The sequence below is a fragment of the Vombatus ursinus genome, unplaced genomic scaffold (assembly GCF_900497805.2).
Source record: "Vombatus ursinus unplaced genomic scaffold, bare-nosed wombat genome assembly UNPS02003292.1, whole genome shotgun sequence".
NCBI lineage: Eukaryota > Metazoa > Chordata > Mammalia > Diprotodontia > Vombatidae > Vombatus > Vombatus ursinus.
This window is the reverse complement of record NW_020943070.1, coordinates 15,980,133-15,996,224: the sequence shown is the minus strand read 5'-3', so window position 1 is coordinate 15,996,224 and position 16,092 is coordinate 15,980,133. Positions and strand designations below refer to the sequence as shown.

Sequence of the window (16,092 nt, the reverse complement as noted above, 5' to 3'; positions counted from 1 at the left end):
GAAGTTAAAAAAAGGCAAAGATAAAAATCATAATCTCAGATAAAGCGAAAGCAAAAATGTATCTAATTAAAAAAGATAAGCAGGCAAACTACCTCTTGCTAGAAGGTACCATAGACTATGAAGTATTACCATTACTAAACACATATGTACCAAATGGCATAGTATCCAAATTCTTATAGGAAAAGTTGAATGAGTTACAGGAGGAAATAGACAGCAAAACTACACTAGTGGGGGACCTCAAATTTCTGCTCTCAGAGCTAGATAACTCTAACCATAAAATAAACAAGAAAGATATCAAGGAGGTGAATAGAATTTTGGAAGTTAGATATGGTAGACCTCTGGAGAAAATTGAATGGGAATAGAAAGGAGTAAACCTTTTTTCTCAGCTGTACATGACACCTTCACAAAAACTAATTATCTATAAGGGCTTCAAAACTTCACAAAAATGCAAGTAAACAGGAACAATAAATGCATCCTTTTTGAACCATAATGCAATAAAAATTATATTCAACAAAGGGCCATGGAAACAGATTAAAAATTAATTGAAAACTAAATAATCTAACCCTAAAAAGTGAAAATGGCAAAGAACAAATCATAAAAATAATACATAATTTCATTGAGGAGAATGACAATAATGTGACAATATACCAAAATTTGTGGGATGTTGACCCAGTAGTACTAAGGAAAAAATTTATATCTCTAAATGCTTACATCAATAGAGAAAGAGCAACAATGAACTGGACATATATTTAAAAAAATAGAAAAAAATAGAAAAAGAACAATTTGAAAATCCCCAACTAAACCCCAAAATGGAAAATCAAAGAGATTAATAATGAATTAATAATGAAAGTTAAAAAAGTTAATTAATAATGATTAATAATGAAAGTTAAAAAAATTGAACTAATAAAAAAACTAGGAGATGGTTTTATGAGAAAAAAACAATAAAACAGATAAACCATTGCTTAATTTGTTTTTAAAAAAAGAAAGAAGAAAATCAAATTATCAGCATAAAAAATGAAAAAGGGTGAATGCACTACCATTGAAGAGTAAGTTAAAGCAATTACTAAGTTATTTTACCTAATTATATGCCCCCAAATCTTACAACATAAGTGAAATGGATGAATATTTACAAAAAATATAAATTGCCCAGATTTACACAAAAGGGATTAGAAAACTTAAACAACACTATCTTAAAAAAGAAATTGAACAAGTCATCAATGAGCTCCCTAAGAAAAATAATTATGAGGACCAATGGATTTACAAGTCAATTCTACCAAATTTAAAGAACAATTAATTCCAATTATACATAAACTATTTGGAAAAATAGACAGAGGAGTCCTACTAAATTCCTTTTATGAAAAAATGTGGTGCTGATACCTAAAACACAAAGAGCGAAAACAAAGAAAGAAAATTATGGGCCAATTTCCCTAATGAACATTGATACAAAAGTTTTAAATAAAAGACTAGCAAAATTATGGCAATATATCACAAAGGTCATACATTATGACCAGGTGGAATTTACACCAAGAATGCAGGGCTGGTTCAATATTAGGAAGGATCAGTATAATTGACCATATCAATAACAAAACTAACAAAATTATATGATTATCTCAATAGATACAGAAAAAGCTTTTGACAAATTACAACACTCATTCCTATTACAAACACTAGATGACTTAGGAATAATGGAGCTTTCCTTAAAATGATAAGTAATATCTATCTAAAACTATCATCAAGCTGTTATCTGTAATGAAGATGAGGTAGAAGCCTTCCCAATAAGATCAGGGTGACGTAAAGATGTTCATTATCACTGCTATTATTTAATGCTGTACTAGAAATGCTAGTTATAGCAATAAAAGAAGAAAAAGAAATTGAAGGAATAAAAATAGGCAATGAGGAAACAAAACTATCACTCTTTTCAGATGATATGATGATATACTTAGAAAATCCTAGAGAATCAACTAAGAAACTAGATGAAATAATTAACAAATAATTAGCAAAGTTGAAGGATGTAAAATAAACTTAAAATAAATCATCAGTATTTCTATATATTACCAACAGAGTCCAGCAGCAAGGGATAGAAAAAGAAATTCCATTTAAAATCACTGCAGACAATATAAAATACTTGGGAGTTTACCTGCCAAGACAAACCCAGAAACTATATGAACACAATTACAAAACACTTCTCGCACAAATAAAAAACTAAATAATTCGAGAAATATTAATTGCTTATGAGGAGGTCAAGCCAATATAATGAAAATGATAATTCTACCTAAGTTAACTTACATATTCAGTTCCATATCAATCAAACTTTCAAAGATTTATTTTATAGAGCTAGAAAAAATCATAATAAAATTAATATGGCAGAACAAAAGATCAATCTGGTACTGACTAAGATATAGAGTGGTGGAACTCTGGAATAGATTAGGAACACAATAAACTATGGTAAATGACCATAGTAACCTAGTGTTTGATATAATCAAAGATCCATGCTTTGGGGACAAGAACTCCCTACTTGACAAAAATTGCTGGGAAAACTGAAAATCGGTTTGGCAGAAGCTAGGTATAGATCACCTCACACCACACACCAAGATAAGTTCAAAATGGGTACAAGATTTAAACATAAAGGGTGATATCATAAGCAAATTAGGGGAACATGGAAAATTTTACCTGTCAGATTTATGGATAATGGAATAATTTATGATAGAAAAGATCATGGTAAGTAAAATGTATAATTTTGATTATGTTAAGTTTAAAAAGCTTTTAAACAAACAAAGCAAATGTACCTAAGGCTAGAAGAAAAACAGAAAACTGGGAGAAAATTTTTATAGCCAGTTTCCCTGATAAAGAGCTAAGTTCTCAAATATATAGAGAACTGAGTCAAATTTCTAAAAATACAAGTCATTCCCTAATTCATAAATGGTCAAAGGATATGAACAGGCAGTTTTCAAAAGAAATCAAAGCGATTTATAATCACTTGAAAAAAATGCTCTGAATCACTATTGACTAGAGAAATGCAAATTAAAACTCTGAGGTACCCTCTCACACCTATCTGATTGGCTAATATGACAGAACAGAAAAATGACAAATATTAGAGGGGACGTGGAAAAACTGGAACAAGAATACACTCTTGGTGGAGTTGTAAACCAGTCCATCCTTTCTGGAGAACAATTTGGAACTATGCTCAGAGGGATATAAAACTGTGCATAGTTTGACTCAGAAATACCACTACTACATCTGTATCCCAAAGAGATTAAAGAAAAAGGAAAAGGACCTATATGTACAAAAATATTTATAGCAACTCTTTTTGTGGTGGCAAAAATTGGAAATTGAGAAGCTGTCCATCAATTGGAGAAAGGCTAAATAAGTTGTGGTATATGCTTGTGATGGAATAGCATTGGACTATAAGAAATGATTAGCAGAATTGTTTCAGAAAAACCTGAAAAGAGTTATATGAACTCTTGTAAAGTGAAACGAGCAGAACCCAGAAAATATTGTGCAGCAATCTTGGAAGCAATATTGTAAGGATGATCAACTGCGAAAGACTTAAATTGCTATCCACCTCCTGAGACAGAGAACTGATGAACTCTGAATGCAGACTGAAGCATAATTTTTTTTCATTTTATTTTTTCTTGCTTTTTTTGCAATATGGGTAATATGGAAATGTTTTTCATAATTTCACATGTATAATTGATTTCACATTTCTTGCCTTCTCAGTGGGTGGAAGAGGGCTAGGAGGGAGGGGAGAATTTGAAACTCACAATAAACATGACTTAAAATATATATACATATATATGTATATGCATATTAAATATTGAAATTTTAAAAAGACAGAAAGATTACATAGCACTTTGTATCTCACTTATGTACAAATATAAAAATTTATTTTTATCTTAATTTGTATGTCAGACACATAGTTACTTAACTATAAGTTTCTGTAGGGCAGAGACCAGGTCTTATATAACATTTGTCACTCTTCCATTTCTTAGCGTTCTGTACTCAATAAGGGCATTTAGGGTTTGTTTGTTGAATCTTTTAAAAAGGTAATAACCTGGCTGGAAATCTATTTTTGTTTCCTTGGGGCTTTTTGGTTGTCAGTATTGTTTTTATTTTTTGAGGGAGTGGGGGAGAGACTGGATCTATTTCTCCTAAGCTTGAAGGGTAATTGGCACTCATGGGCCCAATACATTACTAGTTAACATTGAAGCTTTAGTCTGCACTCTTTCTAACATAGGATAATTTACTTCACTTCCTTAGAAACCTTGGTACCCCTCCACCACTCCCAGGGACTCACCATACTGGTGCTAGGTTTAGCATGGACACTCATTCAGCTTTATTCCTGCTGCAGCTCAGAACTTCCAAACTCAATTGATCCACAGCCTTACCCTCCCCCAGTAAGCTGGAGCACTAATGTCCAGTCAGGATGGCAAATTCTTTTTGGGAAATACAGCAGTGGTCATTTGCAAGTAATAGTCCTAGAAACCCAGCCTCTCAAAATCACTCAATAGGACTTTGAACATAGCAATTATGACTTGACCCTCGAGGACATGCAGCTTGCATATGGGAATGAAGCTTGAGTGAATGAGCCCAAATCAGGTTCTACAAGCGCTTTGTAAACATGTAATGTATGTAAAAATATCATATTTAATCATTACCTATATGACCTTGGTTCAAGTCATTTCATATTTCTTGGTCTTAGTTTCCCCTGTAAAATGAGTGTGATGGACTAGATCAGGGGTTCTTAACCTGGGACATAGGAATTTTTTTTAAAAAAATCTTAATAACTGTATTTCAATAAAATTGGTTTCCTTTAAGTCACATGTATTTTATTTTCTGCAATGAAAATGTTATAATGACAAGGATTTCATAGGTTCACCAAACTGCCATAGGTTCACACACAGGCACACCCACAAGATTTAAGAACTACTAGATTAGATGGTGTCTAAGGTTCCTTCCACCTCTGGATCTGATTGAAATAATGTAATTTATTTGCAATCTAAATGGTTTGACTCCTTTTGGGGTACAGAGATCACTGGATTTTAGAGCTAAAACAGGCAATCCTAGAGATGAATTAAACTCAGACTTTTTAAAGCAAAGGAATTTTTTAAAATGCTAAATCCTTGTTCAAAGTAGAAAGACTATACTAAGTATAATAGGATTTTAAGAAATATTTTGAGGTATGAAAAAAATGCCAGAGTGCATTTAACATGTATACTTTTTAAAAGAATTCTCATATACATTTAGAATATTTATTTTCAAAAGGATCAATTCATACAAATCACATAATGTGCAAACATAATCCACTAATCCACACTTCTGCAGCTCAACAGCTCAGGCTATTTGGTCTGCCAATAGAGTAAACCTTCAGAATGATGTCAAAGTATTGCTTAATTACATTCTACTCAACACTCTGAGTCGTTACGTATTAATATTAAACATTTTACCTTACATAGATCAAACATAAGTTTTGGCACGTAGCAAATATAAATTTGTTTTCAATTTAATGCCATACAATTTAAAACTGTCTCTAAGAAGGGCTGCTCTCCTTATAGAACTGCAAAGCTACTGAGACTACCCTTGATTCCTTTGCGGATCAGTACTTCTCAGAAGTGGCTGATATCATAGCTATCTATAAGCCTCATCACAAGGACAAAATCTGTGATTCCATCCTCAACAAAAGTCTATATATAGCTCACAGGCATGTGTTAACTCACTTTTCTAACCTTGAGAAAGCCAGAGAATGCTAGAAGAATTAAAAAGTAACTGCAGAGCAAGGAAACCAGGGAAGAAAAAGGTATAAATATTTTAAGATTGTTACCAGACAATTGCTACAAAGAAAGAAGAGAAACCTCAGATCATCATAATGAATTGACCTTAAAATATTTCTCAAAATACTTTTGATTCAATTACGTGCGGGAAAATACTAAATAAACTTAGCTTAAAGTCAGAATTGCTGAGTATCAATTCTATAAATTGTTGCAAGCAAAAAGAATCAGAAGCTGAAAATGATCTCAGAGATTCCCTTGTTCTCTCATTTTACAGAGGAAGAAAATGAGACTTAGAAAAGTCAAATGACTTGCCTAAAGTCCAGCAATAATTATAAGCCAGGTCCCCTAACTGCTAATTCAGTATTAAAGGAGTAGATATTTTCTCCATGTATCCGTAGAGGCAGACTAAATAAAGATAAGAAAGATCTGAAGATGTGGGCTAGAGAGAAGATAGTTAAAATCCCTTGACTCATTGATCTGAGGATGTCTGTTGCCCTTTGGATTACCTGAAACAAAAAAAGACTGACATCTTTTTCACACCAACATCCTTCTGGTGTTGTTGTATGGCTGTGAGTCATGGAGAACCACAGTCTCCAAGGAAACAAAAGTGAGAATCATCCAAAGGGCAATGGACAGTCATATGGTAAGCAGGAGCAGACTGTAACATATTATAAGTAAAGAACTTTGAAACAGAAGCAGGACAAAAGATGCTCTAAAAAGAAATGGACGAGTGGAAAAGAAGATGGGATGTTTGTCAAGTGACAGTGAAGATTAACTGTTGGACAGATAATGTGATCCTCTTGTAGCCTCTTTATGGCAGAAGAAAACAAGGAAAACTTCCCCCCCCCCCATGTCCTGTGGAGAAACCTTGTGGAGAATTTATGGGAGGACATACAGGAGTTACACAGGATACATAAGGAATGGTTGCAAACTCTATCATGAGAAGGTATTCCCACATCGATGAGCTAACAGATTCATTTGATTGTTTGAAAATCTGAACCCCCTCAATAGGGCACTGTCTGCAAGTTGCTGTTTCTGGTGCTAAACACTTTGTATCTTTTCAGATGAGTTTATGAAAACATTGCAAATGCTATTCATTTAGTCAATAGAAGACTGAAAACACAGTCAATGATGGATCTTATTTTGAAACATTTTATTATTCTCAAAATTTCACAAATAATTGTAATTATTTTGTGCAAAGATTCTGATGGCCTCACAAAAGATGACCAAGATAAGTATGTAAGCAGGTATGGACTCCTTCCTCAAAACAAGAAACAGAATAAACACTTATCTCCCAGCTCAATGAACAGGAGTATACAATACATTTCAATCAATGCTTTATTAATCACAACTACAATATTAAGCAATTCCATAACAAAATGGTATCAAAGATTGGAAACTATCTTTTTCATTAGCTTGGGAGTATACCTCAGATATAGATAGCATAAAAAAAGAGGGGAACATTCAGAGTCATAGGTTCCTTTTTAGCAAAAATAATTACACATTCACAAAGCATTATAGTCCTTAATCAGATTACATTGTTTTGTTTTGTTTTGTTTTGTTTTCATGCAGTGAGGCAACTCTATTGTCTCCATTTTTAATAGTGAAGAAGCCTAAACAATATGTTCATATTGTTAGGGTGTTCCCAGGATTGTATTCCTTTTATGGATTTCATCAAAGATTTCCTTAAAAAAATTTTTTTTTCAGTTTATCCTGTATATAGCTTATTTGTATTTATTTGCTTTCTTGTCTTCCCCATTAGATTATAAGCTACTTAAAAGCAAGGATTGTCTTTTGCCTCTTTTTGTATTCCCAGGACTTAGCACGTTGCCTTTCACATAGTAAGTTAATAAATATGTATGGACTGACTGAATAAATGCTTGGTTTCCTTCCTTCCTCCCAAAAGTGACTAAAATGTCCACATCCTTTGACCCAGAGAGCTCAATACAGGCATAAACCCAGAAGAGATCTAAAACCAAAAGAGGGGTTCTTTACGTACAAAATATTGAGTATCATTTTTTTTTTGGTAGCAAAGAACTGGGGACAAATTAGGTACCCAGCAGTTAGGGAAGAGATAAACAAATTGTACTATGTGGATAGGTACTCCTTGCCTAAGGAGGGAGTCAGAGTACAGCTGGAAATGGATGTTGATGTGACAGCAGAATGAAGAAAGAATCAAAGGACAGTCCCACCCCATGGCTAAAAAGGAGAGAGAAGCTTAGACCTCTTGAGAGGTGAGAAGCAAGCAAGAGCACTGAAGAGAAGTTATGGTCCTCTATGGAACAAGGGAAAGAGAGTCGTGATTAGAAAGAGAAAGGAAACGCTGATGACAGAAGGATTTGGAGCTGCCTTACACTGAGAGTTTAAAGTTGCCAGCATGATATAGTCCAGCTTGGAGAAATGGGGAGATTCTGTAACATTAATCCACATATTGGGTCAAACTTCACTCCTTTCCTCTTTCCCCTGCTTTTTTGCCTCTTCCTTTCAAGGAGAGTGGAATGCTTTACCAATCTCTGTTTAAAAGTTTGTTGTTCTCTATATTTCATCATTTGTTTTAAGAAATTGATTCTCCAAACTAATATGATTACTTCTCTAATTGATAGCTTATATGCGCAGTGTGTGCATGTGTGTGTTTATGCATGTGCATGCACATGTTCTATTTGCGGTTAATGATAGCTGAAAGGGAGGCCCTTAACCTACCATGCCATACGTCTTTCCTAGCTAAAGTAATAATGTAAAAGGTAACTAGGAGATGTTCACCTGTCTGCTACAAAATTAAAGCTAAATTCCAGATCCACGAAAGATTCTTCCCCATGTATCTTTCTGATTTAATCTTTGTATTTCTTCACTTCACTGATAATGTCTTAATGGCTTCCCTGTCAATAGAGCAAATTAGTAAGATACTTAATCTATTTACAATGAGATGTACTTTAGCAAAGATGGGCACCAATAACAAACACATGAGCACTTGTTTATTTTCAACTCTTCAGACTTCCAAATTAGAATTTCCAGCTCTACTTTGCCTCAGATCACAAGCAAACTTAATTTATAAATGTTATTCATCCAGTGCAGTTGAACTAAATATACCTTTCATGACTTCCACCACCTGAATGCTGATGACTCAAAAATCTCTCTGCCTCTCCTTTTAGTGTCACCACTCACTGTTTTTGAGATACTTCTGCTTAGATTTCTTGTCATCACCTTAAACTCATAATGATTCAGATGAGGTGAAACTACTTGCTTAAAGCCCCGTAGCCTTTACCAGTGCCCAGCTGTTCCAGTATAGAAGCAAATCAACCACTCTACCCATTCCTGAAGGGTTACTCCAGAGCAAAGCTTCACATTGCTCCCTTTACCATTCTTTCTGTTTTCCTCCCTCAATATTAAAGCTGGTGCCAAATCAACAATTTAACAGGCATTCATTACCCACTTACTATGTGCTAGGCACTGCACTAGATGCTGGATATTAAAACAAACAAAAAACAGTCTTTGATTTCAAGGAATTTAACATTCTATTGAGGAAAACAAGTACACAGATGAGTAAATAAAAATATGTACAAAGCAAATGAAAATTTCTTTCTGGGATAGGGAATGAGTACAATAACTGGAATGATCTCATATGGGAGGTGGTACTTAAGCTGAACTTTGAAGAAAGCTAGGCATTCAGGGAGTAGAGGAAGAATATTCCTAATTTTGTTATCCCAGACCAAATGACCTTCTATACATATTATGTTTATAATCTGACTAATCTAAGTGTTCCCTTCCCATCATATACTCTATCATCTCTTACATAAAGCAAATGAAAATTCTTGTCATGGTTTTCCAGGTTCCCAACCAGCCAACTTTATAACCCCTCACATGTTTCTATCTGAATCACTTCTGGATGTTCAACCAAACATTAAAGTATTATAGATTTAGAGATGAACAGGTCCTAAGGAGTTATTCAGTCCAACTCTTTCATCTTACAGATGAGAAACCTGAGGCCTAGAGAAGACAAATGACTTCCCCAATGTCTCACAGGTAGCAAGCGGCAGAACCTAAGTAGGTCCTTTGACAGTTCTCATTCTACTATATCATAACTGCCTCCCTGTTTCCTTCTATTAAGTCAAACTTTTCCTTTAAATGGTGACCACCAGTCCACTGTCTTACCCCCATCGCTATAAAAATCATTGTTAAATTGGTACAATTTCCATAGTGAGTTTGGGTCTCAAGAAATACCTCTGACGCTTACTGGCTATGTGTTAGGCAAATTTAATCATGTCATCTCCCTAAGATTTCAGTTTTGTTGTTGTTTGTGTATTTTCTCTTTGTGCTGAAGATATATGCATGTCACTTAAATACTCTCCAACTTAGAAAGCAACATCTGGGCCCTAGCTCACAGCAGTGCTAACAGTCACAGATCTGTTTGAAAAGAGAATTCCCTGCTTTCCTAAAAATTTCTTGATGTGACAAAGAGGTAACACTGGACAAGTTTATTTTCTTCCTCTATAACGTGTTGAGGGGTCCTAATACTGAGTTTGTATATATATATATATTATATATAAATTTTGCATGTATTAAAATACATATGGATACATATTTCTGCATGGAATAACACATATACACATATGTAGAGATATATAATATAAATAATCTGTAATTGTGTATATATGTGGGTATATATTTATATGTATAAACATACATAATACCATATGTAATTTCTTTATTACTACCCAAAATGCATTCTCCCTCATTCCTAAGCATCCAGTTTATTCTGAACCATGGTACTGAAGTTTTGACTGTATTGTGTCATACTCCTATTCCTTTAGTTTAGTTTTGCTTGTATCAAAGTAATTAATACACTTTCTTCTTTTTAAGCTCACCAGTGATGATGAATAAGGCCTCTACAAGGCACAATATGCTTTTTAGTACATAGAGAAGAATTGAAATTTGATTTAATACACTAAAACTCATAAAGCAGCCCCAACCCCTTGCACATTGCAATGTTCTTTTCATAGGGTAAAGTCTGTTCTCCTATTTGTAAAGACAGATTTGACTAGTTTCAAGTAACTACCCAAGGACAAGATAAAATGAACAGGGATGAGTTTTGGCACAGAGAGCAGTGGTATATTAACCTACATCTCATATAGGATATTTCCTAAGATTAAAAACATTAACTGGAACATGAAATAATCTAAACATGGAAAAGGACTAATAGATATATTTATGGTGACTCTATAGATTGAGTCCCTTTTCCAAATTTATAACTGAAAATTTTTCATGTAATTAAGGTTTAGGAGAAAAATTCATTCATCTTAATGAGCCTAATTCTATGACCACAGAAAATTCTAGTACTACACTCAGAATTACTAAAACCTTATACTACTAATAACTTCAATACTTATTATATATAGAAGAGTTTCCTTTCTTTGTGGAATACTTAGCACCCTCACGCAGAAAATACTTTTCAAAATGGATCACACACAATAAAAACACATAAAATGATCACATTCTGTAAGTCAGACATCAAAAATTGTTAATATCTGAAGACACTGTCCCTAAAAAAAAAATAGAGAGAGGGTCATTTTGTCAAGTTCATTGGTAAAAATACAAAGAGATTTCCAATCAACAAATCATAAAATTAATCTGGTGAAAAACTGATCAACTTTTTCCAGACTTAGGACTACCCTATGGATTGTACTGATCTAGAATAGCCCAAGTTAGAGACGGCAATTAGTTTATTTTGATACTCCAAATGGACCTAACTACAGAGAAAAGTTTTCAAAAAAAGTTTTCTTACATTTGAAATACATACACAGGTTAACTCCTTGCCAAAAAAAAAATTATCGTCACATACATTTATTTTGGAGGGCCGTCAAGAACATACCTGGCTAGGCTGAAGGCATCATCGATCAAACCTGCGCGATTACTGACAGAGAGAACCTATGAGAACCAACCAGAAAGATGGAACCATTTAGGATTGAAGAAATAAGTGTACAGTATCAAAGCTGATCTCTGATAAGCATATCTGGTATTTACCTCATGGTTCTGTATTAGTTGGTCAATTAATAATCTCCAGTTCCTTAGATCATAGTTGACCCTAAAATACCCAGTTTGATTGATGTTCCCCAGCAACCAGCTTCCTTTGTCCAAAGTAATTCTGTGATGTTCTAGAAAGGATAGTTTTAAGGGAAAAACAGATCTTAAGCATGTTTTAAATCTCAAAATGGCATTAGGCAGATTTTTTCCCCTTAACTGGTAAATACTAGATGTCTAAAATACCAATAGAACATTCCCAATAATTCTTTCTCTAAGTCCACCAATTTATCAAATTAATATTTTCCTAACAAAGATAGTTAAAATCAAATAATTACTTACATCTAGGCAGTCCTAGAAGACCTTGGGTTATTTTTCATCTTGGTTGCTCCAACTAATTGGTTTTTGTAATTAACCTGTTTCTCCCTGATAAAGCTTATCCCCTAAATATCATTTTTCTTTCTCAAATTTAAAAATAACTAGAAAGCTACAAGTATTTTTACTTGACTTCTAATTAGAGCCTATATGGATTGAGAGAAATTAATGAAATGGTATAATGCAAAGGAAGTTAATAAGGTCTGATAAGCGACCCATATCATTCAATATTAAAGACACTTTCAAAACTCAGGAGACTCTATTCTGGGAAACTCAATATTAGCCTCTCTTGCTTTTTCTTTAGATATCTTCAAAGCAATATTAAATAAGTGACATCACTGTCTATAAATATTGACAACTGGGAATTTAGTTGTTTAAGCTAACTATATTTCTAAGTATACTTAGAATGAATGGATGCATCAGATTCTGCTTAAAGCAATCATTTCATTGGTTGGTATTTAGAAAACTGGTTACTATTCATTGAGTGATTCAATTAGAAGAAGAACTAAGGAAAACATTACAAGGAAGGTTGCTTGCACATTCTGAATTTCAGACCTCCCCAGTAATCTAGTGATTAACCAAAGAGGGGATAGTACATGTAAGAGGCAGCATGATAAAGAAAGAAAACTAGTCTGGCAGTCAGGACACCTACTTTCAAATCCCAAGAATACCACTTATAACTGCAGGTGAATCATTTAACCCCTTTGAGAACTGGTCTCTTCCACTCCAATAAGGGGATAATGATATATATGTACTACTTACTTTACAGGATGGTAGACTTTTATTGCTCTACAATTGTGAGATATATTTTAAAAGGATTTCTGATCACTTAAAAAATGCTCCTTAATCAATTAGCAAAACCACATTTCTTCAGAATTCCTGGTTAGTGTCTTTGGAGCCCAAGATTGGAGCTGAAGTACATGTTGTATTCTATATACAATGTGGTGGGCCAAAGAGCCAACACTGAATTTTCAAGGGTAAAGGACCAACTTCCATGACAAAGGCAGAGACTAGGATGCCAAGATGCTGTTTCTATAGAAAATCATTTCTACAGTTATCCTTTTGAATTAAGGAGTATAATAATTTTCACAAATGTTAGGACCTTCCTACTGCAGGCTCCAGTGTGGATCTTGGAGCTTCCTTAAGGCATTACATTTATATATATACAGTCAGCATTGTATTTTACATTTTTCAGTTAGGTCTCAAATACAGGAAAACTTGTCAAAAGTCACATATCTGCCAGTATTCTGTAGTGTTCAACCTTATGGCTAAAGGCCTATAAATTATGGAGTAATGTGTATCTCAGCTTCAGACGTCCATTCTCTTTTCATTGACCTTTTTTTTTCAACCATCTCCAGTCACCCCCCTCAAAGGCCCAAAGGAGTAATCCAGTTATGAAACAATGGCCACTTTCTATGTTTTACCCTGCAAATTTTATTTTGTTTTCCATTTTGCTCACCACAAGCCATAAAACAACATTTTTTCTAGCTTTTTTCAATTAAAAGTTGATTTAAAATAAAATACTAGAGAAGTTTTAAAACTATCTGCTAATCTTTATCCCTTCACAATATTTTTCCATTAAAGCACTGGATATCATGTTTTAGAAAAAGAAAACAACTGTAACACTACACACAGTATGGCCCTATGGATAAAAAGCTTACACGGCAACTACCTAGAAAGAAAATATGCAGAAGCTAGGTGGCAGAGTGGATAGACTATTGCTCTTTGGAGTCAGAAAGACCTAAATTCAAACTCTCCTTTAGATACTACCTTTGTGATCTTAGGTATTCACTTAACTGCTCAACCTTTGTTTCCTCATCTGTAAAATGAAAGGATGAATTCAATGGTCCTTCCAGCTCTAAATCTTTGCTTCTAATAATCCAGTAACATGGTTGTTAGAGTGTTAACTAGCCATAATTATTCATGGCATTGAAATGAAGCGTTCCAATTGTTTCAAATGTTTTGTTCTCTGCTATACATGGGTGACTCATTTTCAAAGAATCAGAATATGATGACTTCCCATTAAAATTGGACTGAATTAATAATATTTTTCTTTGCTGATTTCATAACTACCTCCCACCCTTTTAGGCTCAGGGTTATCATTGTGAACCTTAGTCATCATTCCAATGTAGATACTTGGATAAAATTGTTAATAGTAATTTCCAGTTGGTAGAATTCAAACCTTCCTGGAGTTGAGGCTGGCTATCCACTCTTCCATACTCTTAGACTACCACAGAGTAATGCTTAATAACTGATTGATTAATATAGCTATGGAAATTATATGAAAATTATTTTTTTTTTCATCCAGAGGAGGAGGAAGAAACTCAGGAGGGGTTACCAAGCATAAGTGGATTGTGAACCTTGTCATCTAGATTCCCCAATAAATTCCCCAGGATGTTTTGCTATATGACTAAATTGGAGGGAACATATAAGGCATATCTTTCTGAAGCCTCCCCAAAGGTAGAGATACATAAGGGAAAGTACCTGGGAAAGCCCTAGACTGCACTGGGCTCTTGTCTTATTCCCAAACAATTTTTTGTTGTTGTTCAGTCATTTCTTGTCATTTTTCAGCCGTGTCTGACTCTTTGTGACCCCCATTTGGGTTTTTCTTGGCAAAGATAGTGGAGTGCTTTGTCATTTCTTTCTCCAGCTCCTTTTATCAATGAGGAAAATGAGGCAAACAGGGTAAAGTGACTTGCCCAGGGTCAGATAGCTAGTAAGTGTCTGAGGCTGGATTTGAATTCGGGCCCTGACTCCAGGCCCAATGGTCTATCCCCTTTTATTCTTTCATTCTTCAGGAAAAGCAGAATTAAGGAAATGAGTCTATAAGACCAAAGGACCAAAACCTAATAATGCTGACAACTCCTTGCTTTTTAACTATGCAGGCTGACTGAAGCTATGGCAAAAATGAAATTACCGGGAAGTACTCAGAGAAAATGCCTGGGTAAATTCCCCTATAGAATGTTCTTGAATGTTCACTGAAGTTCATTTTTGCATTAACATTTTCCTTCAAAAGAGTACAAACATAATATATTAAATTAAACATACACTTACTAAGTGGCTACTATGTATAAGGCACTGTGTTAGGAACTAGTGATATAAAAACAAAATTTTACAAGTGCCTGTCCTCAAGAAGCTTAGAATCTACTGGGAGGGGGGATGGTATAGAGCTAGGATACAAGATGCACTCAAGTAAGCTTAATGGAGGTTGATCCAGAGAGTTATCTCATCATTTTAATGAGCTCCTTGATTGGCAATGGACTTGTATATCATGCAGAGTTACCATATTGGCGTTATTAGATTTCAGGGACTGATGATGCCCCAAGAAGGCTGGCTGGCTGAGACTCAGAAGGATGGACTCTTTTCATGGGAACTACCCCTAAAACTGAGCTAGAAGACAGATATGCTCAGGCCCTTTTCACCATCTCTTTGTTCAAAGCATAGACCAAAGCCTAGTGTATTTGGCCTGAATCCTGCAGGTTGGAGATGTGTAGGAGAGGCAACCTGTGCTTGATAGTGTTGGGGGAAGGAACACATTACACTTACCATGTTAAAATATAGATTTCAGAGCCAGTGTCTACTCCTAGAGTCAATAGACTTTCCAAGTCAAAAAGATAGCAGCCAGGACAATGATAGAGTTCTTGCAGAATCTACATGGCAGAAGCAAACACCTGCTTGCCCACCCTACCTGGGGTTTTGTTGTTTTTTTTTTTCAAAATCCATCTCCTAAAAAGAGGTAGGGTTGTAGGGTATTTTTTTTATTCCCTAGATTGTATAATCCCAGACTTCGAGAAAATAACATAGATTTCAGAATCAGCCTTGGGGAGTTGCTTTGAAAGTAATCCTAGCCTTACAGATTAGATGTTCTAGATACAGAAGGTTATTTCATGTGTAGCATCACTTTTACAGAAAGAAGAGTAATGGTCATGTGATT

At 34.5% G+C, this 16,092-nt stretch overlaps 1 protein-coding gene across 1 annotated transcript in view; it reads right to left on the bottom strand.

Annotated features, from left to right (window-relative positions):
• TRHDE (thyrotropin releasing hormone degrading enzyme) overlaps positions 1-16,092 on the bottom strand; it is a 463,679-nt gene that overhangs the window by 91,282 nt on the left and 356,305 nt on the right. Inside the window, exons 11-12 of the mRNA XM_027874288.1 lie at positions 11,787-11,917; positions 11,635-11,690 (exon numbers count right to left, since the gene is read on the bottom strand). Of these exons, the coding sequence (XP_027730089.1) occupies positions 11,635-11,690; positions 11,787-11,917 (187 nt within the window). The remainder of the gene's footprint in view (positions 1-11,634; positions 11,691-11,786; positions 11,918-16,092) is intronic.